General features: G+C 46.5%; 1 protein-coding gene across 1 annotated transcript in view; it reads left to right on the forward strand.

The window, feature by feature from the left end:
- LYST (lysosomal trafficking regulator) overlaps positions 1–27963 on the forward strand; it is a 135309-nt gene that overhangs the window by 54461 nt on the left and 52885 nt on the right. Inside the window, 14 exon segments of the mRNA XM_061559492.1 lie at positions 10016–12374; positions 13930–14122; positions 14124–14168; positions 15505–16656; positions 17156–17317; positions 18189–18363; positions 19076–19326; positions 20107–20173; positions 20799–20908; positions 21579–22029; positions 22032–22079; positions 23490–23643; positions 24167–24340; positions 25673–25839. Coding sequence (XP_061415476.1) covers positions 10016–12374; positions 13930–14122; positions 14124–14168; positions 15505–16656; positions 17156–17317; positions 18189–18363; positions 19076–19326; positions 20107–20173; positions 20799–20908; positions 21579–22029; positions 22032–22079; positions 23490–23643; positions 24167–24340; positions 25673–25839 — 5508 coding nt within the window.

Raw genomic sequence — 27963 nt, forward strand, 5'->3', positions numbered from 1 at the left:
GATATGAGGTGAAATTAAAGTACACATACAGAATTGTAAATAGAATATACTTTTAAGGTTTGCACAAAAAAAGTCCATCATTAAACCCACCAGTATTGGCTATTTAAACAAAAAGTTAAGGTTTTCCCACACAATATCCAACTCATAGAACACTGTTCACATATCAATACAAAACTGAATTTGTCACCTTTCTTAACAAGACCTCGTTTTCATTGGACACCACAGTGTAAGGAAAAAATGTTTCCAATATAAGCACAGTAAATCACTCTGCTCTCCCCGTGCGCTCTCTCCAAAGCGTCAGCCTTTTTTTTCTGTTATTACTGCAGCGTTCGGTGGTGACTTTCTTAAAGAAAGTGATTACACAGCTGCTAGTAAAGCGATGAATAATTTGTATAATCTTGGCACTATGTTATCCATTTAGGTATTCTGTCCACTGAGTCATCGATGCAGATTGCACACCTGGTGCTGGCGGGGGGAAATCATAGCTCATACTGCGTTACCATTTACTTTAGTCTTGTGTTTTGGAAAGAATCAAGTTGTACTTGAAGTTACTTTCTTCACAGTAATTGCTCTGATGTAGTGTTTTCTTGTGCACCTGTGCGCACCCAAGAAGCCCACTGCTGTTGCTATCTTCAAGTGCATCTTGAGACGTATTCTTTCCCAAAAAATGTTATCATTATTTGCAGTCCCCATGGTGTAAATTGCAGTCTCAAGCTCTTATTATATCTTAGTTATCTATGTCTCTTTGGCCTCTCTATGTACGTGCCATGAAGAAGGGGCCATTGCCCAAAATGTATCCGATTGAACATTTTTTGTTCTTTCAAGGCCGCTATGTTGTTGACAATTTTGTTGACTTATTTACATGAAGGATGATTTTCTTCAATTGCCACTCAACGATGCGCCATGAGATTTTCTGAAAGTGTGGAATGCAATGGAATTATGAATATGTAATTGTTATACGCTAACTTAAAAAATAAAGTTTATTTTCACTTGAGTTCAAACAGGTTAGGTTTAGTGATGCTGGAGATTGTATGAATCAATTTCCGAACTGAAGATCTTTGTGTTTTCACAGTAAAACCTTTAATGGACAAAAATACAGGACACATAGAAAAGCGCATACATGCAACTTGCTGGTATTTCTTTCCACGTGGGTTTCGTGCAATTAAAATGTTTCCTGTTACCCAACCTGAATTTAAAATATTTCCCAAAGAAAATTAATTGCATAGATATGGGATGTGAAGATGAAACCTTTGACGGCCGAGTCGTGATGCCGCGTTCTTCGCAGTGAATACTCACGATAAATAGCTCTATACCGCACTGATATTGGTGCACACAGGGATTGACACACTACACAGGGATTGACACACTACACAGGGATTGACACACTACACAGCGATTGAAACACAGCACAATGATTGGCACACTGCTGGATACGTTCCTGATGACGAACCTGATTACTGAGTTAACTATCACAAGCAGGACATCACAATTGGTTTATGACAATAGTCTGAGCAAGTTTACAGGTTTTATATTGCATTGAATTAAGGGTGTGCAGTATCTACTTTATTTTCTATTTGGCATAGTGTAAACAGAAATATATAGTTTTGTACAATGGAGAGGTGTGAGCGTAGTTATAGTGTAATGTTTTCATACACTCGGAGATTCTGTCTTCATTGGCGTTGTTATTAATAGACACAATCGTGCAGATTAATTATCTTTGCACAGTGCTAATGGCGTTAGATATTACGCAAAAATAAATATCAACGGCATGATTTTCGGAACATATTATACGTAGCTTAGAGTAGAATACGATGCATGACCACGTGTATGCCTCCTGATATTTAAACTTTTATGAACCATAACCTTTTGCAACGTAATTGTATTCGCGTTTAGCACGACGCTTCGTATTTCAATTTTATACAGACTCTGCATTGTTCTTAGAGTCTCTTTTCAGGTTAGATTCTATTATCATATTTTCACTTTCGCCTAATCTTTGAGAGCCCGTTAAATAGTTGAAATTTCAAACGGTCTTGTTTTTGAAAACCAACATGAACGTCTTGTTATGAATCGGCATGCACGTATGTGATGATATTCTGCTTGGATTACGGTATACATCCTATCAAAATTCTGCTCAGGCAACCATGCTGTGTTTAAACTGCCACAAAGAACATGAAAATGTTTGTACTGTGGTACCACAGTTGGTATCTGTATATATGTGTGTGTTTTTCAGTAAATGCAGAAATTTAGGTGATTTCTAGTTGTCTATATTCAAACGTGTCAATGGCCTTCAGTTATGCTGCCAGCCTTTTGATTTATATTCTTAATGGCAATGTACCACCAAAGATTAGTAAGAATAGTGACATGTTTCACTTAGGTTAAGCTTTGTGCGCATATACAGTATCTGCTTTAAATATTTAAAAACTGTGGCATTATTACGTTGTGCAAATATGGTTTTCTTAAAGATCATATAGTTTCTGGTGCTGTTGCTCCTTAATTTGCAATGGCAACATTTCCCCCATGAACTACGAAGCCAAACGCAATGAAAATGTGTTAATGGCAAACGCGGTGCTTTGTTGTGTCACCAAAGTCGCGCAAACGGTATCTCTGGTGGTGAAACGTTCGCTGTGTAAGGAACCAGTTAATCCTATTTTTGTATTCGGTAAAAATCCTTTGCCGATTTTCTTGAAACCACATTGTGTGTGTACCTTAGCAAATTGGTCCTTCCTTGGGGGGGGGGGGGGGGGGGGTTGGAGAAGATATCCTGGCCTGGAGCCTTCCCTTTCTTAGCCACTGCAAATTCCAGAGTGTGTGCTCTAATGTAAAACGCTCAGAGACACATGGCAGAGAATAGAAATTAGTTTATTAAAGTGCACATTTTTTCCCCCCCATCACATGAAGAGCATGCCATCGATTAGTCACAGGCCAACAGTGCCAGCGTGACTTCTGATTTTAAAATAGCAAACATCTGCATTCAAACATGCACGGTGCTTCAGCAAGGCAAAAGAAAACATTAAATATTTGAACAAGCTGCTATTCCAGTTCATTAAATGAGGATGATGTTTTTTTATGCACTGGATCATGCTGTGTTATTTTCAAACATGCCCAGCATTTACGTTTGTCACCCAATATATAAGGGCACCTTAGTGCCATTCCCTGAGCTACAGATATTGATACGGCACAATAGGAGTCTTAAAATTGCCGAGTTGGGCTTGTGGAGTCTCGGCAGAGGTCCCTGAGATCTTGGGATGGCCTTCTTCTAAGTAGTCCCGAGGTCAAGGCTCTGTTCCTGGGGTGATCGGAATTTTGACATTGTGTACCTCCCAGACTTTGTCAGACTTTGTCAGTAAGACAATGGGAGTCTTTATAGCTAGTTGAGTTTGAAAACTCGCCTCTTTAAATTTGTCTTTACCCCCGAGTTCTGCCCATTTACCCTGCAGTTCCCTTTCTACTCTTTGGTTCTTTTGGTAAAGTCACGGAGATAGAAAATTAATAGATCACGACGTTTCGATCGCAACACAAGCAACCGTCATCAGGTGAAACAAACACAGCGGCAGGACTGCTGACGTAGGTCCTGCTTTCATAAATAGTGCACATTGGGATCTACGGATGAAATGCGCCTTTACAAATGTAAGTTTTTATTATAACTCCACGATCCCTTTTGTCAGTCTGTCTTTAAAGTGGGTTACACTTTCATAATGGTTACAGTTTTTTTTATAATTACGAGGGGTTCAACAATTCCCAGATTTATGGCTTTCAATTGACAGACAATCGTGGGAATATTCCGGAGAAAACACATCCACCGCTGAGATGGAGTGATGAAATCGGCTCGCGTGTAGTAGGTGCCTGATGGATTATGACATCTTAGAACCATGAGAAATAGTGATGGCTTGGGGGAGCCCTTGCAGCAGTGGATAGATCATGATCTATACTGCTGCTGATCATGATATAAACGTTTTATATTCGTATAAGGGAGAGCTTACTGGCCTTGTCCAATATCCCATCTTTTGAGAATTAGAATTCCTTCTAATATAATTATTGCACAATAATATGCTTAAAGTTTCAATATACATATCTGGAAGTGCCTAGAGTAATTGGCTCTCTTGAGAGAATTCAAACCGTTTTATTTTCACGGTTAAGCTGGAGGTTCTTGTGGAGGCCACCCGAGTCTATAAATACACCTTAATCATGCTGCACATCACAGGGTCACTTGGAATTTGGCACGGTTAAAAATAATAGAATATTTTTCAAATGTGACTCAAACCGGAAGTGGGTGTCGGCTTACCGCCCACAGTCATCCATTACGGTATTTGGGAGTGTGGAACATTTAGTTTTTTGGGGGCATTAATCCTCGACTTTTAATTGGCTTGGCGCCGCTTTTGTGGGCCAGAACAAATCAAGTGAGTGGGGTCATCCTTTAGAGGACAAGTTCTGAATGCTTCATGAATGTAAAATTCGACAAAAGACCATGGTGACCCGAGTTTAATATATGAAATAAAGTGAGTGTTAGTGAGAATTTAATTGTTTTATATTTTTATTATTCTATTGTTTCCCTTCCACGTGACTTTGCCGAAAGAACCAATAATATAAAAGTGAGTGTTTTTCTTCCACATTTATAAAACCTACTTCAATAAAATGGGAATGAAAACAAATTGCGACCTCAAAATATATATATATAAATAACCATGACCAAGGTAAGAACTCTTTATTTAAAGTGATTGAGCACCGGGTATCAGATCTCAAGAAGTCCCGCAGGAGTGAACCTGGTTCGAACTCACGTTGCTGACCACCAGAGTTTGCCAGGTGTTGTAGGTTGGGCTGTGATATTGTGGCCAGGAGATGGCTGCAAGCATGGGGGGTTTCTGCTGGGGTGTTAAATTGCCCTCCCACTTACTGACGGTGGGATTTAAGACGTGCCCCATTGTTTCAATTGCCTGCTGGAAAAGTGAGGCCGTTAACCTCCTCTGGATTGCGAGTCCCAGTGGGCTAGAACCGGTAACACCACGGCAGCATCAGTTGTGTACGCCGTATACAACAACATACATTGCAATAAATATTTTGGAGTGTGGGGAAAGATTCTTTTAGCAAGCCACTGTAAAATGTTTTGTGGCAGTTGTATTTTCGCCGATAGCTTACGCTAACGTGTGACTTCTCGAGTGGCCATGCAAGTTTGTTTCAACATTCTTTCTTGCAGTGCAGTAAACAAATGCAGCCCACAATCCAGTGGAACAAATGGGAGTCAAATCATTCATTGCAATCCCAGTGGTGCAGCACCATCTCCCACCATTCTTTGATCTCAATCAATCAACACATTTAATCAGTTCTAGATTTGAAGTTTTCGTGACTGCAAGGATTCATACTCTTTGGTTTTTTCGGTAAAGTCACGTAGGTAAAAAATTAAATTAAATTATATCACGACGTTTTGGAAGCAACACAAGCAACCGTCATCGGGTGTTGACTGCTCCAGCAAAATTACTGAGTCTGATGCCTCAGTAATTTTAATTTAATTTATTTAAATTTTTTACCTATGTGACTTTACAGAAAAAACCAAAGAGTACATTTAATCAGGTCCTTTATCAAAGGTCAGTTTAGAGCCACTATTTGAGAACTTTGTTTTTAAAATTTCGAAATAATTTGAGAGCCCTCTTTCAATCCCCACTGCTGGATGAAGACCTCCCCATGCTGTGCCGGTTTCTGAGCATACTTCACCATTCTGGCTAGTGTGGGTTTGTGCAGCAAGGCAACCCAGGCCTGATCACGACATCCTTCGCCAATCTAACGTAAGCCGTGGATGGGAATCGATTGTTGTTTACTGGGGCTTCTAGCATAGTGTGTGAGCCACCATTTAAATTACAATTTTAAGAACATTTAATCACCATTAAGATGAAACCAAACGCAATATTTGCTCGTGCTTTGTCGACTCGTGGGCAGTGCAGGGGTTTTAGCGGCTACGTGCGCAAAGCATTTACGTAGTGCGTGTGCTATTGCGTCACTCGGTATTATGGCATGCAGGTTTGTGCTTTGGATTATAGGGTGGCGAAAATTAAATGTTTTTTTTTTACTACTCTTTGTACGCATTACATTTTTTCCAAATAATAACAAAATATATAGAGGGCATGACTTGCATTGACAAAAAGCGGGCATTTTATAATGACATCAATAACGGTGCCCTTTTCGAAGCCGTTGAGTGACTCATCGATTTGTATTGCAAAGTAACTGAGATGCGTACACAATGTGCAGAGTACAGGGGGGGGGCTGGTAAACAAGTCTTCTGTGTTGGCATAGCCGCCATGTGGCATTCTCACCCACGACAGTGTTGGTGTTGGGGGCCGTCCATAAATGACGTCACGCACCTAGGGGGGGGGGGGGTCAGACATTTGTGACGATGTGTGACGAGGGGGGGGGGGGTTTGAGAAATGTGACGTCACATCAAAATGCGCAACTTTAAACAAATATAGACAACACGTTCTACTTAATTAAATATACTGTACATTTAAATAAATGTTTTCTCCTACAACATCAGAGTGCAGCGGTACATTAAATACGCACTACAATGACAATAGTTTAAAGCGATTTGAAGCATGTTTTTTGGGGTGGGGGGGGGGCAGAGCTTTGTGACGTCATATTGGAGGTAGGTTCTGACTTTTTGTGATGCCGTGTGACGAAGGGGGGGGGGGTCAAAAATCGTCCAAAATTGCGTGACGTCATTTATGGAGGCCCCTTGGGACAAAATGTACCTGACCTCTTTTTGTTAAATGTTGATGCATAAATTAAATACAGGTTTCCCTTGAGCTTCATGCGGGAGATACATTCCGAGAAAAGGGCTCGCACAGCGGAAACCGCACGAGGAGACATTCGCCTGCCGAGTAGCGCGTAGAGTACACGCACAATGTTGTCCCGCGTACGAACGCATAGCCACACACGAGCGAATTCAGGCCGCATTCAGCGAATTTTTGGTAGAAATAGGTTAGCTCTTCATATGCCCGTCACATCGCACAAACCGAACCCGCATAGAGCGAAGGAAACCTGTAACCTCACTCGTGGAATGGGCCCATCAAGTAATTCTTCTCTTTTAAAAAGCTGTAATAATGGACTTGTATTGTGTGCATGCACGTGTGCTTTTGTTTGGGGTAGTTTTATAATTTTCGCGCAGTCAGCCATATTATCCCATGTTTTTGTACATCTGTGCACACTGCACATTGTGTGTATTATTTTCAAAGGTTGTGTCTCCTTTCTATTTAATAATAATTACATTCATATAATGTTTTTCATCAAGGATCTCAAAGCGCTGAACAGGACACAGCAGCAGCTGACACTCAGCATACAAATAAGAATCATTTACTAAATGAACTAAAGGTCTAATAAGCAGAAGTGTATAAATAGGTTTTAAGGCGGATTTTAAAAATTAATATATTTAATTTAAAAAAAATGTGTTCAAGTACATCTAGGTACAGTACGTTGCCTGTTTTTAAATAAAAATGCACTTGGAGCAGTGTTCCGGTATAAGCAGTTGGCATTTGTTATTGAGTCAAAAATAAAGCATCTTCAATCGCAGCAGTAATATAACATTTAAAGCAAACCGGAAAGACAATTGTTGTTGTCCGTTGCATTGTTGCAGCTGTGGCTTCAGCTGTGGTGCCATTTGAAAGCTCGATGATTGGATAATGTGATGTCACAAAGATGATCGCAGAGCGTGGGAATGTATGAAGTACAAATAATTCAAAATACCACCAGTAGGTAAATAATAAACGCCATAATTGATCAAACAATTCCATAATAATTTTGGTAGTAATATCATGTTACTGGTGCATTCTATAAACTACTATATGAATGTAAAATAACTAATGAGTAAATAAAAAATAATCAAGTAGTTGCCATCTCTCACAGTTGTGCGATTATAACAATCCACCCAGCATTGTTCCTAACCGTCACTGTTCCTGATCATTGGCTAGGATCCCTTTTGGTGGTGTCTTGCCTCGTCTCAACGGTTTCGATTATGTTACTGACCTGCGTATGTTCTCCCGTGTGCTCTTCATTCTGTCTCTCATTGTCAACACATAGCAATGACTGGAACAAAATAAACACTTGAATCGAAAAAAGTATTACATAATAACTTGGCAATGATGAAATTATCCTGAAACCCTGCGTGGCTGTCATTATATTAGGTTTCAAAAAATGTATTACGATGAATATGGTAAGATCAAATTGGAGATTTCGTTTTTATGAAAATAGATGTATCATTGCACATTTTTTTAATTTTCATGAATGTACAGATGCTGACCAAAAAAAAACTATATGGAGGCATACTCCTGCATATGAAACCCCTGTGGATAAGGCTAAATTAATAACGCTGTGATCAACGTTTTGAAATACAAATACGGATGGAAATCCTGATCAAGATATCCACTTATGGGAGCCAAATGTTATGCCCAACTTTTCATCTTGGCAGCTATAAATAATTCTCGACAGTTCATTGCATTTCTATTGAAGCATAGATTTTAAAAAAACATCCGATTCCTTTATAAATATTGTAGAGGCGGGCTGTGCTTCCTCGTGTAAACATCGTTTCGTGGTCTCTAAATGCCGGCGTCACGGCTAGCAGAGCTTACAGGCACGCCAACGTCTCTCCTTTCCACTGGGCACAGTGGTGGAACAAGGCACAAGCAAGAGGCTAGGGCCCTAAAAAGCTCTAGGGGCTCTGGATTAATGAGAGAAAAAATATATTCCAGCTTAAAATCAGTTCCAAGGAAAGATAATGTCAAAAAATTAATCTCTCTTATTTCTCTCCTGTCAGTATCTCTCTTCTCTCATATCACCACACCTCTATTCTTAGTTACATTTCTCAATTGATGGGCAAGGAGCCCCAGTGGACTAGCTGCTAGCACCACTGGTCAGGCCGTCCACGAGACTGACGTCACGAGTGGCCTCCTGTGCACTGTCTACATGGCCGCTCCTTAAATGGCCATACTCCTCTATTCATTGTCATTGTGCAGAGTTGCTCACTGTGGCAGAGAATTATTTTGGCTATCAATGGGGGAGCCATTCATATTCCACTCAGAAACTTGAAAAGTGGCTTTTCTTCCAGACATCAATGTCAATAACCATCAATAAAGCTTGTTATATTGAGCACAAGGACTGGCCAGCCTGTCCGTCATTTCAAATTGGGAACCTGTTCTATTTTGCATCACAGATTTATTTTCCAATTTTCTGGTTTGTTGTTAAACTAGCAAAGACCTGAACTTTTTCTTATTATTTAAAATATTCACATTCAGTGTATTTTACAAAGTGCATAATTGTCATGTTGAAGTTGTAATTTAATACTAAGTAAGATTACATTCTTGACAAGGACAGAATGTGTATTATGCATATCTGAATTTTTTACCTCTAAAACATTTAAATATATTTTTTCTTACATTTTGACCAGTTTAATATTTGGGAGCTATAATATACAACGGTAAAAACTCACTGCAATCATCAAATGGAGATCATTTGAAATATGAATGCTCATTATCATTATATTGTGCGTTATTGTAAACGCTAGTTCATAACATTAAATGCCCTTCTGCACTTTCAAATCAGATATAATTGATGATCAAACAGGCCTTCAACCCTTTAGATCAAAACATATTTAAAATGTAGCAAGAGTCAGTTCAAGGTCGCCACTGCTTGCTCTTTATAGCAAAGACAAGTGGTTAACCAGCCTATCTGAGCGATGGACCTGCTGCTGCTGCTGCTGTGGGTGAAATCCTCTCGGCTAAGGACAGCAGAATGGAGCTGTCCATCTGCTGCCCCGGTGGTCTGGAAGGGTTTGCCAATTGAAGTCCAATCACCTGTGACAACCAGTGATTTTAAGACGAGACTAAATACATGTATCCTCTGTTTAGTTTAAATTAGTTAATTTTCTCAGCGCCATCCTATGCTTCCATCTCAGCTTTGCGTGATAAATGTGTTTTTTTTTTATATGGTGTGTGATAAATGTTTTTATTGATTTGAATGTCTTTGTTTTTTGTTTTTGCAGCTTACCATCTTCCACCCCTCGGTGAAAATCTCTTTTCCGCGAGCAGCAGCCAGGCCTCCTCACAGCCGCAGCCCAGCCCTAGCCGCAAAGGCACGGCCTTCCCCCTCTCGGGCAGGTACAACTGCAGCGGTGGCAGCGCCGGCCGGAAGCACCGAAGGCACCGCAAGGGAGGGCCTGGGCATGAAGCTCGAGACAAGGCCCAGGCGCCGCACGCCTCCACCGACTCCGAGCTGAGCTCCAGCGAGCGCCCCACCGCTGCCGCCACATTGCTCGCCAACTGGAGGCAAGTGGCCCCCAACCGGTCCCTGGCATCAACCGGCCTCTTCACGTCCGAGGACTTCAGCCCGCCCAAGCCCGGAGGGTCGTACCCGTTGCCTCTGGGCGAGTCCCTGGAGAGGTTCGGGTGCGGCGGCGCCGCCATGGAGGAGCAGGCCACTCGCCTAGCGGACGTGGAGGCGCACGTGCAGCCGAGCATCGAGACCGAGGTTCAGAGGCTTCCGGTGTGCGAGCTGGACGTCGTGAATGCCAACGACCCATCCGGCCTCGTGCTAGGCCTGGGTCGGGACGCTCACGTTGCCGACGGGACGCCCTTTGAGCTGTGCCGGGTGCTGCTCTCCCTGCTGGGGAAGCTGTGCGAGGCGGAGCTGGCGTCGGCGACGCGGGGCCAAGCGTCCGTGTGTACGGTGCTGCCCTCCCTCCTGCGCTTCCTGTCGGCCCTCGGGGGCGGCGACAGGAATTCTGAAACGGGCGTCATGGCCGCCGGGTGGACCGGCGAGACGGTGGCCTTCGTGCAGCGCATGCTGCTTCACGCCGTGCTGCGACTGCTGACCGCGACGAACGCCGCGCTGCACGGAGAAGCCGACGGCATGCCAGACGCGCTGCGCACCGCGGCGCTCGACCTTCTCAACGCTGCCCGTCTTGCAAAATTGGGCCTAGAGCGACCCAGGGCAGAGCCCTTTGCCCCCAGGCTGAAGCGGACTTTAAAAGAGGTTCAGCAGCAGGAGGAAGAGGAGAAGCTGGCCCTTTACAAGTGCCTTGAGCCACAAGATGACTCTAAAAGTAGATACCATTGGTTGCTTCTCCTGCCGGAGCTTATCCATGCGACCCTGCAACTTATGCTGCGGTACGTACAAGCAGCCGGTTCTAATCCCTTTCTGCTGAATCAGGCAGTGGATTTGATTCAGGAGTTCGTCAAGCAGCAGGGGTTTGATCTCCTGCAGGAATCTCTGGTTGACCTGGAGGCACTTGTGTCATCTGTCGCGACGCAACAGCAGCAACGGCAACACCACCTGTTGCTCCCGTCACCGTCGCTGCCGATGGGCGCGCTGGAGGTTCGAGATGCCCGGGTCTACATCCGAATCCTCGTAGATGATATCACTGAGGTTATTAGCGCCCTAAAGAAGGCTCGAGTGGAGCAAGTATACCCGGCCAGTGGCCATCGGAAACGCCACCACCATCAGCCATTCCACCACCGAGCGTGCCCGCAGCCTAGCTGCCCCCAGGAGCACCATCACAGCGACCTGAGCGGCCTGCCCATGTGTGCCTTCACCCCCAGCCGAATGCCGCTCAACCCATTTGAAGAACAAGACGACGAGGGCAGGGAGGATGCCGCGAGCCTCGGGGCGACGGGCAAGACGACGGACGGACTATGTTGCGTGGCCATATTTAGCGCCCGCTGCCTGGCGATGCTGGAGTCTGTGCAAACATCTGAATTTGCGCTGCGTCTCCTGTCCGGCACAAGCGGGGCGGGTGTCTGCTGTTGCCTGGACCTGCACGCGGCCCTGAGGCCCATCCTGCGCAGCCTCTGGTCACCCGTCGGCGCCGGCAGCAAGGCGTACCAGCAGTACGCGCTCGCCGTGCTGGGGAAGCTGCTGCTGGATCAGCTGGGGGGCAACCACCAGGGCAACGTGGACGGCAAGCCCAAACCCTCGACGGCGTGCCAGATCTGCGAGTCCGCCGACGACGACGGTAGCGGCCTGGATTCGGCGGCGCAGAGCGGTGGCAGCAGTCCGTCGTCCGCCCACGCCGTCGACCGGCCGCGTCGCTGGGAGGCGCTGGCGGCCTACCGGGGCCCCGTGCTCGGCGAGGCCGGGCCCAGCGCCGCCCTGCTGGTGGCTAGGCACCTCTGCCATCTGGCGCGGCGGGGCGGTCCGGAGCTGCGGCGGCAGCTGTACGTGCACGTGCTGTCGCCCGCTATCCGGCAGGGTGTGGAGGCGACGCAGCACGCCCGGCAGCTGGGGCTCGGCGGGGAGGCGGCGGCCGGTGGGTGCGTGCACGCGTGCCACCTGCACGCCCGATGCCCCTCTCCGCAGCTCATAAGGAAGTGCCTGGAAGCCGTGCCCGTTCTGTTGCAGCACAGGTGAGGAGGCCCAGTAAAGTCAGGCCCTTTTACGATTTGTTATTGTTGTTTATATATATCTGATTTTTTTTGATCTGATTGGATGAACATTCTTGAAGTAAGAGATTACACCAGTATGGATTGACTAAATGTGTAATTTGTAAATCATTCGTGGCCAGGTTGCTTTGCCTGGTAGGATGGGGAAAGTTTAGTTTTATTTGTATCCGTTAAGGTGATTTGTTTACCTTTCCTGTATTTTGCACTGTCGTTGTAACGTTCTTACCCACTCTTACTGGACATCTGTGAAAAATAACTTCAGAATCCATCGGATTCCTCCAGTATAGATAAATATTCTGATTCTTAAATCATTAATCAAGGTTTTTTGCTGATATTAACCTCATTATTCTGCTTGACAAAGTAGTCGTTTTTTAACACTTGTTAGTCTAGGTAATTAATCACTCTTACATTTTGACCGACCACTGAAGTGAAATATATTTAATGTTTTGTCATTGTTAACAAGGTCACATATGTCACACGTAATGTGTACAGTGCAATTCACATAATGACGTATGGATATTGCCTGTCATTACCGCTATTGCTGTGTGCATATTTAATTCAGAGGTACCTTCAGGAGAGTCACCCAAAATTACATATTTCTCAACATTATACTGTTGAAACTCTTCGGAATGCCTTAAGTTTCGTGTTAGCGCACCTGTTTGTCAGTTATCTTACTTAGAGGGCAGTCTGGACAAGTTGGGGCGAGGAGAATCGATGAGCACGGAACGATAGAGCGTAGCATTCCACTTCTTCGTCTTGCTATTTCACAAGTTAACAAGTCCTCCTGTTGTGTTCAGCTCATGTGACGTGTTACCATGTTGCCAGTTTTTGCTTATGTTTGAAAAAGTGATTACGTAATTGCACCGTTCCTGGCAAAAAAAGGGGAGAGAAAAATCTCCCCCCTTCAAAATGCCCTAAAAACATTTGAATTGAGAGTCTTTTTTTTTTCATCTTAAGAACTTGTCACGAGAGCATGTTGGCGTGATCACGATGTAGCTATTATTCAACATTTCACGGACTGCTCCTAGTAAGAACTTTAACCCGTCGTGACTTTAAAATGTACAAAGTCATCACGAGCCATTGTCGAGGCTAAGCTCGCCAAGGACCGTAACACAGAGGCATTAAGAGCTGACAAATCACATGGTTGCGATTAAAAATAAATGCTTTTGCTTTGCTTGTTGGTGAATGAGGTACAGATTATACCCTTTCTGTTTCACACGATAGTATGCATATGTTTTGTGATCTCCAAAAGCAAAACACATAAAAAACAATTTTAATATGTGATTTAAAAAACATTTATACAGTCACTTTAGGTTGGCATCGGTCTTCTCAGTAATGAGACCAAACTGTATTGGAGAGCCACACCCCAGTCTCTAACCCATTTCCTCAGTGATTAAAAGTGTATGTTTTGGAAGAATCTGTCAAAGCATTAGACTGTTTTTCATATGACTCACAGCTTCCACAAACCCGGCGGTTGAAATGGTGGTGGTGGGGCGGGGGGTGATCCCCTTGTGCGCAGGTCGCTGCTGGAGCTGTTTCTTGTCAGCGACGGCCTCTCCCAGGTCACGGAGCTGCTCTTCCTGGAGGAGGTCAGGCCGGCCGCTCTTGCCGTCTTCCACACTCTCATTCTGGCCCTGGAGGGCCAGGGCCCCGAGGAGGCCGAGGGGCCCGAGCCCGTGCAGAGGAGCAGCGAGGCCTCGCAGCGAGACGCCAGCCAACTCCGCTCACTTGGCTCCCGACTCCCCGCAGTCCGACGAGGTACTGCGGCGACGTAACGTGTCGCTTCAACAAGAAACGATCCCTAACAAGCTTGGAGTTGAAACGAACAAAAAAAGTATAATGTTGCGATGATTCTTATCTTGGCTCAGTTCTTGATTAATGTGACAAATAATCGATTTAGCAATAAAAATGTATTCCTATGCTCCGTGATACATGCGTCGAATCGCGTGTATAAACATTTATTTTGTTTTATACTTGATGCAAATTATCTAAATAAATATTACCTCTACACGAACTGCCCGTAGGAGACAAACAGTACAAACGCGACATAAAATATAAAGGAGACAATAGGAACGAGCCAATAAAGGAATTGGTTCATTGAATCGTGAACCTGAATTGTGTGAATTCGCCAAACGTTGAGAAGGTAAAATGTAAGAAGCCTCGTGAATGGAGATAGCCGAGTAGCCCAGAGGTCACAGTACTTGAGCTGGTGTCAGTGATATCTTGGATTCTAATCTGGGAAACCACCCATGTGATTCAACCGGATTCTGATGTGTAGTGATGGGCTCAGCTGGGTCACCAGTGACACCAAAAAAAACATTGTATTACATTCGATGTTCTGCTTGTTTTGGCCACATTCTGAGATTTAAAAGTAGTGGTCGCATGACAGTTATGCCAGTCAAACTGTTATTTATAAGTCTGAGAATTAAAATAGTGGTTTAAACGTCGGAATTAAAAATAGCAGTTTGTCATGCGACAATCCCTTTGCAGAATACGTGCTAAGATGCGACCCCTACTGTTTAAAGGAAAGAAAGGCCACTGGAAGGATTTTCCAGAAGTCCTGCGAAGAATCTCTTCCGCAGGCCATTCCCTGTCACATGTGTCCCGTCATCTCAACAACTGGGATCTTGAGTGGTCCAGTAAATAAAGTCCTTGTTTTGCTAGAAACATGTGACCATCATACAAAAATCCGGCATAAACATACAACATTGTACAGATGATGACGGGATAATTTTCTTTTTGGCGATAGTTGTAGAGAAACAGTCCATCTGATGATATTAATGTATCCACGGGATTGGATCAATTAAGAGCCAGACTAGCTACTCGCATGCATTCTAAGTGGAAACAGACAGATACTAATTGTTTATTTTGTTATATTGCTATAATGTGTTTCCTTGCACATTAATTGGTAGTTTTTATGTTCACAGATGTGTGACAATTTGCTTCCCACGTTAGACAATTGTTTACACACTTTGAGATGCAATGACATGTGGGGCACATTAAAATCCTCAAATAATGACGACGATGGTAAAACCTCATGGTTGCAAAGTGGGTGCGCTCACATCATGCTGCGTGTGACCGTGGCTGTGTGCAGGCGGGGGCGGGCTCGCGCAGGAGGCTGAGCCGACTCTGCGCCGGCCTGCGGGATGGCCACGTCACCCCGATGAGACGAAAAAAGAGTCACGGAGACGGCAGCCCCGAGTTCCATCACAACAATCACCACCAACATCAGCACCACCACAATCAGCATCATCATCAGCAGCGAGCCGCAGACCTTTTCCTGTGCGTGACTCTGCTGAGCGTGACGAGGGACGAGGGCGGGGAGGACTCCACCGACCGGGACTCGGAGGACACCTCGGGCTACGACAGCACGCCGTGCGTCTGCGTGGGCGAGCGCTACGGAGCCTCGTCCCTGCCCCGACTCTCGCCCGATTGCGCCGCGCTGCCGACCTCCGACGGCGAGGTGCGCTTGGCGGCGGACGTTTGGGCGTCGTGCCGACGCTTGTGCCAGGCCAGCCTGGCTTTTCGAGGCCGTCTGGCCCGCAGCGGGGCGCTGCAGGTGTGCCGCCGGCTCGCGGCGATCATCATCAAAGACCTCTCGCCCTCCCCCGGTGCTCCCCGGCAAGACGGGCTGGCGGGACGGAGGCCCAAGGCCGCCCCCGCAGCCGAAGACAACGACGCCGGGGCTTCAGCCGCCCTCCCGCGAACGCAATCCAACACGTCGTCGGACTTTTCCAGCACTGAGCAGCTGACGACGGAGGTACACGTCGCTGCCGCCGCGCTCTCAGAATCGAGTGAGACCATCACCCAGCAAGAGCCCGCCGATGGCGAGCAGACCCTCCGCGCGGAGAGCTGCGACGGGAGCTCGCAGCGGCCTCCCGACGACGATGGCGACGACGCGGATGCCCCGGACGCGGAGGTCACTCCGACGTCGGAAGCGGGCGACGGGTGGCCCGCGTCGTGTAGGAGCTCCAGCATCGGCACGAGTAAATCCGAGAGCGTGGGACAGAGGCTGGACGGGCACGCGGCCAGAGCGGCCGACGGGCACGCGGCGCCGGATGTAAAACGGGAAGCGACGAGCAACAACGAGGAAGGACGCTGGTGTGCGTGCGAAACGGAGAGGACGGATAGGCCGGATAGGCCCGAGCTGGTGAAGATCAGGCTTCTGGAAGCCCTGCTGGCTGTCTGCCTACATGGCTGCACGCTCACGGGCAGCCAACAGAGGGACAATGACCTTCCTGGGCAGGTGCGTGCTGGAATGAACAACGAGGTTTAAATTCAAGGAAAAGATGCACGTGTAATCTTAACCTAACACTTTTTCTGTATTTATTTTGATTTTTATCATAAAATATATATATATTTGAGTCACTTTTAGAACATTTCTAAAATCTAGTATTCAAAATATTTATTTTTTATTTTATATATGCTTTGGGGGAGTGGTGACGCAGTGGTTAGTGCCCTGCGTTATGAGCCCGGTGACCTCTGTTTGATTCCTGGGTGTGACGAACATCAGCTACGAGCGATATCTGAACCGGTTGTGGGCCGCCCTGCACCGACCAGCAAACGATTCCCACGTCCAGGGGTTGGCTCTGGAGCCGCATGCGGTGGCTCTTTAAGGACCGCTCGGTGACGTTATTAAGGAACCACCGTCTCGTATTCACCACACGGTGCATCGCGGCTCTTGAATATTGATTATTTTTTTCTACCGAGTGTGACGGCCGTTGCTTGCGCTGGGCTCTCGGCAGGGCTTTTCGACGAAGGATCTCCTCAAGGAGCTGTGGGGCCTGCTGGCGGAGAGCGGGCTGCTGGCCACGGAGCTGGCGCGGCCGCTGTGCGAGGCCTTGCTCCGTGTGGCCCTCACGGGAGGCCCTCCGGATGACGTCCTGCTCGATTTCGACGACAAAAAGGTCGGCAGTCTAGCTCTAGTCGATTGGCATTGTACGTATGTATGTTGAACTTCTTTCACACTGTACGTAGCCGACTGTGCCAATCTGAGGTGTGGGGGAAGGACAACAAACTATACACAAAAAGCAGTTCTAAAGATGCATCGCTCCACTGGATTTCTAATATTGGAAGGAAGAGCGTTCCAGACAGCCACAGTGGTGACCATCTTTGTTCGATGGCCAGCCAAAATCTACTGTGAGGATGACCGGAGTTCACGTGATGGTTTATGCTGCTTGACGAGATCGGCAAAGTATTGTGGTTAATTTGTCGCAGGCACTTTGTGTGTAATGAGTTCGACCTTGTAACGTTCGGCAACCAGAAGCCAATGCAGCTTGCCGAGCACTGGACGGACACGGTCGAATCTTGCAGTACCCGTCACAATACGTGCCAAAGAGTGATGGTCAGGTTGTTTTTTTTAATCGATGCGCACTTTTTTCTCGCATATGGACTGGAATTGTTGACATTGACGAATGAAATGCAACAAAAACTGGATTGCGCATGAAAGCATGGCGAAGATGCAAGTTTGGAATTACTTATAGAACATAACTCTAGTTAGAAACAGTCATTTGGCTTGGGAGAACACATCACTAGCAGGGACGATGGCCGATGACCAAGGAAAGCGTTATCCAAAAGATGACACGCATCTAAGAGGACATCCACCAGGCGGATGGAGCGATGAAAATCGGCTTGTGCCATGTATCGTTACATCGCAGAACCATGACAGATGGTGACGGCTAGGGTTTGATCGCAGCCGACATTGATGCAACAGTCATGATTTCACCGTGCGCCGGAGTGCGGTCTGACCCTCGCGCCGCGTGGTTTCTTGCCGAGCAGCGCGCGGACGAGGAGCTGTTCCCCCTCGATGGCGAGTGGAGCGCCGACCCGTTTGACGACCCCGAGGAGGTCAAGGGAATGCAGCCGGAGCACTCGCCGGGGGGCGGCTGCAGCGGAGAGGAGGGCGGCTATGAAGCGGACAGTGAGAGTAACCCGGATGACAACACAGAGGAAGGTGAGCAATGATTCGATGCGTGTGTATGTATATATCGGAGGCGAGATTTTATCAGCCTCAGCTGGTATGCAGGAGGTCGTGGGTTAGATCCTGGCCCTGATGCCTGTATATTTGGAGTTTGCATGTTCTCCCTGTGGTCGCATGGATTTTTATCCGGGCCCTCCGGTTTTCCCCTCCACATTTAAAAACATGTGCTTAGAGTATTTGTCTGCTATACATTTCCACATAAGCCACTTCGTTGATCGATTATTTGCAGCCAGGTAGTTTCTGAAAAAGAGCTATATAACTCAGTGGGCCTTACCTGGTAAAATATAAATAGTTCATAGTTTATTCATAGAATCGATGCAGCATTACATGCCCCAAAGCAATAACGCCTGCTCATTCTGAGCTGCATTTACTCCACCGAATTGTCTTGGGAGACACAGATTTGTTTCAAACTTAATGAGCAGCCACCGTCGTGATTTTATTGCCCATAACCTTTAAATTGCATTGGTCCCAAACAAATTTTGTAAATGCACACAACGAGCTGCGTTGTGGTGTCAATTGGAATTCATTGCTCATGCAGCAATCGCTTAGGGGTTGGAGGCTTTTCGAAAACAATCGTAGACAAGGCAGAGTGCGAGTGGCTTTTCACAAATCATTTCAAACTCTATTGCAAAAACGTTCACTCGCATTTGCCTACACGGTTCCGGCTGCCTGTGACGGGCGGCAGGCAGCAAGGACGAGTCGGCCCCTCGTTTGGCCCCGGGACCGGCCTTTCCTTTGGGCATGGATGGAGGGCCAGCGGCCTGCGCCAGCCCTCAGCCCCTGCCGGGCCAGCTGGCCTACCCGGAGCTGTGCGTGCTGGTGCTGAAGCTGCTCGCGGCTGCTCCTCTCGAGCTCTCTGTGGCCACCCGCGTGTTCCGCACCCTGCTGGAGATTGCCCGTGGCGGCGAGCAGAACCGCGTCGCGCTTTACCAGCAGGTTCGTCCGTCACACCTGGGATCCGGAGCACCCAGTTCCCAACTCACGGCACTTTTTGTTGTTATTATAGAATTCAGTGTAAAGCTATCGGGGATCGATTAACGACTTTAACGTTCCATTGTTCTCCGATTCACTCCGCTCACTTGCGCGCAATATAATACGATTACGTCTAAATGCAACTGCATTTCGAGATGCTATACAGAACAGTGGATCATGGGCATTCTGGGCAATGATGGGAGAAGGCCGACCTCCCACCTGAGTGCGGGTTCGCTGAGGCCTTCGACAGAGAAAGCCTTGGGTTGGTTGCTGTCATGGAGAGTTCAGGAAGAGAGAAGAGTGGCACTGAGAGTGCATATCTTGAACACGTTTATGCTGTATGGTTTATATTCTTTGGGTCTTTCGGTAAAGTCACGTAGATAGGTTAAAATATATATTTTTTTAAACTACGATGTTTCGATCGCAACACATAATGACGATCGTTTGTGTTGCGATTGAAACGTCGTAGTTTTTTGTTATTTTCTGTGAACCTATCTACGTGACTATACCGAAAGACCCAAAGAATATGAATTCCTGCAGTCAAGAAAGCATTAATTCTGGATGGTTTACTTTCGTTGTGAAACTGAATTTAGTATGCAAGCCAAAATTATAATCAAGTTGTTATTGTTGCTGGGATTTAATGACTGTGTGTTGAAATGCAAAGGATTGGTACTTTGTTACGTGAGCATTTTAGTCATTGCCTGTGAAAATCTTGAATTAGGTTGCTGTGGAAATGTTTTGCAGGGAGTGGTCAAGACTCTTCTGATAGGATTCACAGCATTGCTTGGCCAAGCAGATCCGGCTATGAGAGGTGTGAACAAAGGATGGCAGAAAACATTTCGCTTCGTAACAACACAATTGATCGGCATGAAGGGATTGTGCATTCGTTGGGGAAAAAACTGTATGTATTGTACACATTTTTTTTTTACAATATTTAAAATTCGTTTGGAGTGCGTCATAGGGTAGTTATGTAACTTTATGCTATATTGGGCGCCTGTGCTTGTTTATATACAGAAATGCGGCATGGGTAATTCGCAACGGCTGCGAGTAAATCTATTTTATATAAGTGCCCTTTGCAAATTGAATATTATCCCCAGGGGAAGGGGTTCGGGCATGAGTGACGAGAGTTGTGTGGAATGGAGAAAAACCCTTACTTTGAAAGTGAGCATTGCATTTTGAGAGGCTATGCACAAAGAGATAAAAAGGCTTTGAGCGCAGAATGTTCAAACAAGTCCTTCTGCTAAACTTTATCTAAAAGTAAAAATTCTTGGTCCAAACCGGAAAATATGGACAAACCACATGCGGTGCCGAGAGAGTAAATTACTAATGCACCGCGTTTTGTGTCGGAGAATCAACACGGTCGAGCAAGACTGCGTGGCATGTCGTTCTGGCCAACACATCTCGTGCCTGGTCTGGTGTCGTCCGCAACTGCCCAGAGTGTCAGACGGCGCTGGTGGACCTGTTGGTGGCCATGACGACGAGCCACATGTCCTCCGAGGAGCTCACCCTGCTGCTGCGCCTCTTCTCGGAGCAACGCCCGCCCACGGTGCTGCAGCCACCGCGCTCAGCCTCCCATTCGCCCCGCACACTCGCCCCACGAGCAGTCGCCATGGTTAACTCGTAACGTGCAAAAAAAGTGTGAGCGGCTTAATGATAATAAAGACGTGTTTACGCTAGCACTGGGCCTTGTTGGTTCGGGCCTGTGTCATCCAGCTGTTTGAAACAGCATATACAGATCATACCTATATATATGTATGTTGTGCATGATGCAATACATCTGCAAGACTATTACATGACTTGTGTTGTGAAGTAATACAGAAAGTAGGTTGGTGACTATGTTTTTTTAAATGTGATTTCCTGGTATTTGTGGGATTTATCCACATTATCCATTTCCCTCTCACGTACAAAAATACTCATCAATGCATGTCACCTAATATCCCAGTTCAAGAACGCAACAGTTCATCGGTCAGCAGGTAGTATGTAGTGGGGTAAAGTGTGGGTACTCTCACCTATTTACAAACAACAAGTCTGTAGATTAGGCCAAAATCACTTCTCGAGGGGCTCTCTAAAGCTATCTCTAGTGGGGGTTTTTTGGCCAGCAGCGGCATGAGCAGGCAATTGCAGGGCTGCACCTTGTACCCTTACCTTACTCATTTAAAGGCCGCCCTGTACAGGCAATGTATAACGATGTTGCTGTATATCGTCTCTGTATTCAGGAGCTGCTGCTCAGCGGGTTGTCACAGGTGGTGCAGGCGAACACGCAGGCGGTGCCGTCGCACTTCCTCAGCTTCCCGACGGCACAGGGCGGCGGCGCCGCGCTCCACGCCATGGCCCGCGTGGCCACGGCCGGCGTGAAGGCCCGGGCCGCCAGCCCCGTGCAGAGGGCCTTCCAGGAGTTCCTCCGGTGCACGCGGCCCGACCCGTCCCGCAAGGACGACGGCGGCGGAGGCGGCAGCGGCGGCGCCGGCCCCCGCGGCCCGGCATCGCCCTGGGTCATCTCCTCCGTCCGGCTGGCGCTGCCGGCAGAGCACCAGGCGTGGGGTCAGCAGCACACGGGCCGCCCGGCGGGGTTCAGCGCCTCCCTGTGGCTCAGGGTCGGCTGGGGCCCTGGGGGAGAGGACAACGGCGCTGCCGCGGCCGGAGGGGCCGGCGAACGTGTCCGCAGGTCCAAAAGAACCGTCTCCTCGTGTTCCGTGACAGCAGCATCGACAGCCCTGGTATTTTCTTTGATTACTTTTTCATTTTCCTTTTTGTAAAGAGTCTACGGATTCTGTCGTTATTCGTACCAATTAAGGGTCTTAGAATTTACACATTTTTGCAGAACATTTGATTAGCTTTTGAGCAGCCTCTTGCAATGCAGACCTTTTGATTTCGTTATTTATATATTTTATCTTTTGTGGAATATCAGGAAATGTTAATTTGCATATCTTTTTGTGTTATTTTAAGGGATATTTTATGTATTTAAATTAAACATTAAGAATTGTATTGCGTTGATTCAAATAGTCACGTATAATATATTTTAGTGAGAGCCACAACCATGCATTATCAAAGCATATTTCTTTGCATTTCTTACCCCAAGTATGCCTGGTGAATGCAGACTTTATGACTTGTAACGGGTGTCTGGAGTTTGAACGTCTTAACACCTACTATATTTATCAATTCAGTTCTTGATATTGGCAAAAGGGTACAATAGTGCAGATTAAGAAACGTTGTGCAATCATCCGTATTGGATTACATCTAATGGTGTTGCTTTTCTTTTTCTTTTTTTTATTACAAGTCAACGGACGTTGGGAACAGAGTACAATGTAACCGTGTATTTGCTTGTTTGTTTACTTTCTCCTGGGTGACAACCGAATCAGGAGGAACCTTGCACACTTCACTGTCTCCATTCTCATTGATCCACTAACCCATGGGCGTGTAACATTTTTTCTAACCGAGAACAGAATAGGGTTTCCAAATACCTTTGGAACGCCACACACATTCATAGATTCTAAAACATTGATGTGTGTGCTCAGAAGTGCTTGAAATATAACCGGTGACTAAGAACGAACAAGCGTTTAAACGGTCTTGCCATGTCAAAGATATTCTCATCGAGTGCCTGATTAGCACCGGCAGCGAAGATGCTCACAGAGACATGTAAATTTAAGTGGCGGGCCGTTTAGGCCTTACGTGGCCACGGGGCTGTATGAAATAAAATTGCAGCCTTGCAGGCCATCGTCGCTAATTATGACACTTTTTTAAGTGATGAGAGGCTCATTGGGCAGAAAAGTGCATGCAGGCAGGAAACAGAACGGAGTATTTATTTATCGTATTATTCTAATTATGAGGCGCTCGGAAAAGTAAGACGCACCCCAAAACGCATGCCGATGGCGCCAGGTTGCTTTTCCACTGCAGAAGCCGAACTGTGGTGCTTACCCAGTGTACTGATTGATGCAACTTAGAAGGAAATCGATTAACCCCTACCTGACCCGGTTTGCTTCCGGCTCTGCTTGGCAAATACCTCGTGGGAAAAAAACCCACCCGCACCACGAGGGTCCGCACTGGCGTGGCTCGGGTGTGCCAGTGGTAAAGAGGGCTATGAGACGCATCCAAAGCTAATGGACGTTTTGATTTGTGGTCCCCTACAGAGGGAGAGCGGGTGGTGGTCATCGACTACCCCAACCCCCACAAGGCGGGCGACCGGATGGTGGACGAGGGCCTGCTGCACCTGCTGTCCTTCGGCTCGCGCTCGCTCATGCTGCAGGTGTGGGCCGAGCCAGACGCCGGCCTGCTCACGTTCAGGTAACGGGCACGGCGCGGCGTTGGCACATGTTGGAGCTTGGATGCCTTAGAAGAAGTTGAGAATGTTTTCGTTGCCCACCGAGTAAAGGCCATTGAGCTGTGAGAAGGTATTTTTTAAAGGCGATTCGGCCGGCAAACAACCCCATAGCATGGTTAGAAAAGTCAAAACCCTCATTAGAGATTCAAATTCATCGCAGTACAATTAAATGTGTGCGCTTTGCCAGTGAAGGACTCTCTATGCATTGGTCACATGGGTTCCTTTAAGCCCACTTCACCACACTTGTCAATGTCGACTGAAGGAGGGGAGGGGGGACAGTGGGGGCAGCAAGACCAATTCAGATATCACACTCACCACTAATGTTATCCTTGGCCAGAAATCAAACGACTATTCAGTTACCAGCCACTTAATATATGTATGCAGGCACACACGTAAATACATTTTTGGGAACACTTCTGTGTAATGACCCTAACGGTGTGGTGTAAACTGTGCCCCGGTGCCAACACGCATTTTCCCCTTTGCCAGGGTGGTGGTCGACGCAGGCGATGGTAAGAAGGTCGACTTGCTGGCGCAGGCAGAGACGGCGGAAGACGTGCTGGCGCTTGGCCAGTGGCAGCACTTGGCACTGTCCTACCAGCAGCGTCCCGAGGGGAAGAGGAACGCCCACGGCAGGCTGGCCGTCTGGATCGACGGGTGCAGGTACCGTCGCCTCATCCACTGTCTCCGCCGATTCTAATTTTAAAAGTTTTGAAGGTCAAGACGTCGTCATCGCCAATGCTGCTGATGCCGCTGCACCTGAGCATCGCGTTGTCCTTCCTCTCGCTAGATCTCTTGAGTTGTTGTAAGTCTACACCTGACCGTTAATGTCAGCTCTTGCAGTATCCCACCGTCTGGTGTTAGTCCTTCCCCTTTATCGCCGGTCTGTGAGTGCCAACTGCGGTGTCTCTCTTGGAGACCTGGCATCCATCCTGCACACACGTCCCACACATCCACAACCTCCCGTACAACAATTTTATTGCCATATTCTATTGCAAACGTTCAAGTTGCTCACCCTATCCTTCCATTTATTTCCTGCCATCTTCAGCCTGTGTCTGCCTGAGAAAGCTGTAATCTTTTATCTTTCAGTGACCTTGTTAAAGTCAAATTCTCCGATTCATACGACAACACAGACATCATTTCCATCTTAAACGTCTAACTTTTAACACGAAAGTTGAGATCTCTCCTCTACCAAAGTGGTTTATGTAGTCCATAAAAAAACCTGCCATGCTGATGCAGTATGACATTTGTATTTGACACATGCTTTAGCTTAATGTATGCATTGCTTTTTTTCTATTTTTTGCATACACATCTCAACAAAAGGCAAAGATTGCCGAAATGGCCTTTTCAGGGTCTGAGGGCAAGTGCTGATAGCGAGCACCCATGAAGAGGCAGCCTGACACATGAGAGGGTGGTGTGGCTAGCACCACACATGGCCGCCTTTGTCTCCCTATTGCTGATGTTTAAACAATGTACCAGGTACTCCTTTATTGCTGAGTCGACCTCAAGTGGAACCATGACCTGCTAAGATATTCGACCCCAGATGTTGGCCGTGACTTGGAATCTAAATTCCGGCTACTGTGTTTGTTGCACAGTGCTCTAACCACTTGGCTACTGCTTCCTAACACGCTACGCGCATACACACACGAACAAAATTAACCCGTAAAAACAAAGTTTTTCACTATAAATTCTTTATATGCGTGGCGGCTAGAGTCCTCTCGTCCTCTGGCTTGAGATGGCTGCCACTTATGGGGCAGATGATTGCCTGCCATCATTAAGCAATTGGTAATTAAATATAATTTATTTTTTCCTAAAAAGTGTAAAATTTTGGGAAAAACAACGAGTCTGTGTGCAAAATGTCAGCTCGATTGGATCACGGGAAGTGGGTTAAAAAACGAACGAAAGATTTGCACGGTCGTAAGCGCGCAAGCAAGCAAGCAAGTGAACTTAATATAAAGGATTTAAAAATAAAAGTGTCCTTTTGGATAATTCCAGGGTTTCCGAGATGGCCTTGGACTTTGTGGTTCCGCCCGCACGCAAGCCCACCAGCCCGGCTGACGCTCAGCGCTTGCACTGCCTTCTGGGCCACAGCGTGGGCAGCCAGGAGGAGGCCGAGCGTCTTCTTGGCTCATGGAGCCTGGGAAACCTCATGGTGTTTTACGGTACGTTTGCACGAGGTCGCAGGTCACGTGTTGTGGTGGGATCCAGCGTCGGTACTCCCAGCTGTTCCGGGACGTCTGGCCAGCGTGGCAGAGTAGGCCAAATACCCTCTAGAGGGGGCTCTGAAGCTCCCTCTAGTGGAGGCCCTTCCATCAGCAGGGGCATGAGCAAGAAATTGCAGTGCTGCACCTTTGCTACCTTGTGTGGATGGACCGATTAGAAAGATATATTCATTCATTTAAAACCAAGTGAGACTAAAATTAAAATTTTCAACAAAGACATGGGTCACAAAGGCAATGCAATACAATATTTGTGAAGTGATGCATCAATTCATTGATTACTATTGTTTCTGAATGACACGATAATAATTCTAATCATTTACATTCATTTAGCGCAATGCACTTCTGCATGAAAACCTCCCCATGCTTTTCCATCATGCAGTTGTTTTTCCATACTTCACCAAACTGATCCATGTGGGTTGGTGCCTAGGACGGGTTCAGATATCACGCGCCGCTGACATTAGCCGTGGCCAGGAATTCAAACTTGACTTTCTCAGTTCATAGTGCAGTGCGCGAATCACTGTGTTACTCATCCACCCCTCATAGTACTCGCCATACATACACGTAATTGCATATCTACTCATCAATGTTGTTCAATACGTCCGTTGTACTAGTGTGTGTCACTCCTGCAGCCACGGGAGGCGCTACCATTGTTGTCTTTAAAAAAAAGAGAACATTCCTGCATAACATCACAATCATGAATTGCGACAGTTTGTGGCATTCCTTGGAGGTTTATGAATTGTAACCACCCCTACAATGCGGTAAACATTGATACAAAAACGCACATACAACGGCACGACGCGCATGGATGGAATATTAATCGTGCCAACAAAACCTTGAATTAATATGAAACGTTAACTCTTGAGCAGTACGAATGTACATGCCGATGTAACGCATGAGCTGTAGATCCCATCTTAATGGCTCCGTGTTGAAATTCCATATGTACACGTTATAATTGTTCTCCCGGGTCTGTAATTATGCAAGATAATATTTTATGACTGGGCTCGAACAATTTCTCTTGACTATGCGTGTAATAATTGTTAGTGGTGCTGCGTCCTTGAGATTGACGATGTTCAATTAAAACACTTGGATTAATTTCTTTGCCATCGCTTACGGGTGCATAACGAGTGTTAAGTTTACAGCCGATTCGGCATTTGTAACTGCCAAAATTGAGAACATTAAGAGCGTGCCATGTGTATGCACGCGTAAAGCTAGCCTAGGGGGCACTGACTGGCTTTACAGCAACTGGGTGGTAACGTTGCAAGGCATAGCACTGCAAGCCTAATTAGTTTATTGATTGTCAAAGCCAAGGTTCAAGGGACAATCAAGGAGTAATACATTCCTCTGTATTACTAATGAGTCACTGTTGATCACAAGTAACACCCACACTCATACTTTATCTCCATAATATTTGTTTTTACTCATTTGTCCAGGGTTTTTTTCAAATGCAAGCATTTGCCTATTTTGGTTACTGCTTCAGTTGTTACTCAAATTGGAATATGCACGGCAAGCATCACCCCCCGACTACGAAAATGGGGCAGAACCCTCCTGAAAAAGTCATGAGACTCAGTGAGGCTTTCCTGGGTATGCACAAAATGCTTTCCGCAAATGAACCACGATGCCTTGCTGATCTCGTCAAGGAGCATAAACCATCACGCGAACTCCGGCATCCTTGGAGCAGAATTTGGTTGGCCATCTAACAAAGATGGTCACTGCATCGCACGCTTTCAGATGTGCTTCTGCGGCCGTCTGGAATGCTCTTTCTTTACGAATTTAGGAAGCCACTGCAGCTATGCACTTTTAAATCTCGATTTGAAACTCATTTCTTTAGAACTGCTTTTTGTGCTGAGTTTGTTGTCCTTCCCAAGCACCTCAGATTAGTATGGATGGCTATGTACAGTGCGAAAGAAGTTATACATACATACATAGTAGGTGGAGTTATGTGATTTGTATGTTCCACCTTTAACATCAGATGCTGCATGTATGTTGAATTTCTTTCGCACCATACATAGCCAACCGTGCTAATCAGAGGCACGTAGAGCAGTTGTTTCCCATGACTGTCATAGC

This window comes from Lethenteron reissneri, chromosome 25 (genome assembly GCF_015708825.2).
Source record: "Lethenteron reissneri isolate LAM-NWPU_2019-01 chromosome 25, ASM1570882v1, whole genome shotgun sequence".
NCBI lineage: Eukaryota > Metazoa > Chordata > Hyperoartia > Petromyzontiformes > Petromyzontidae > Lethenteron > Lethenteron reissneri.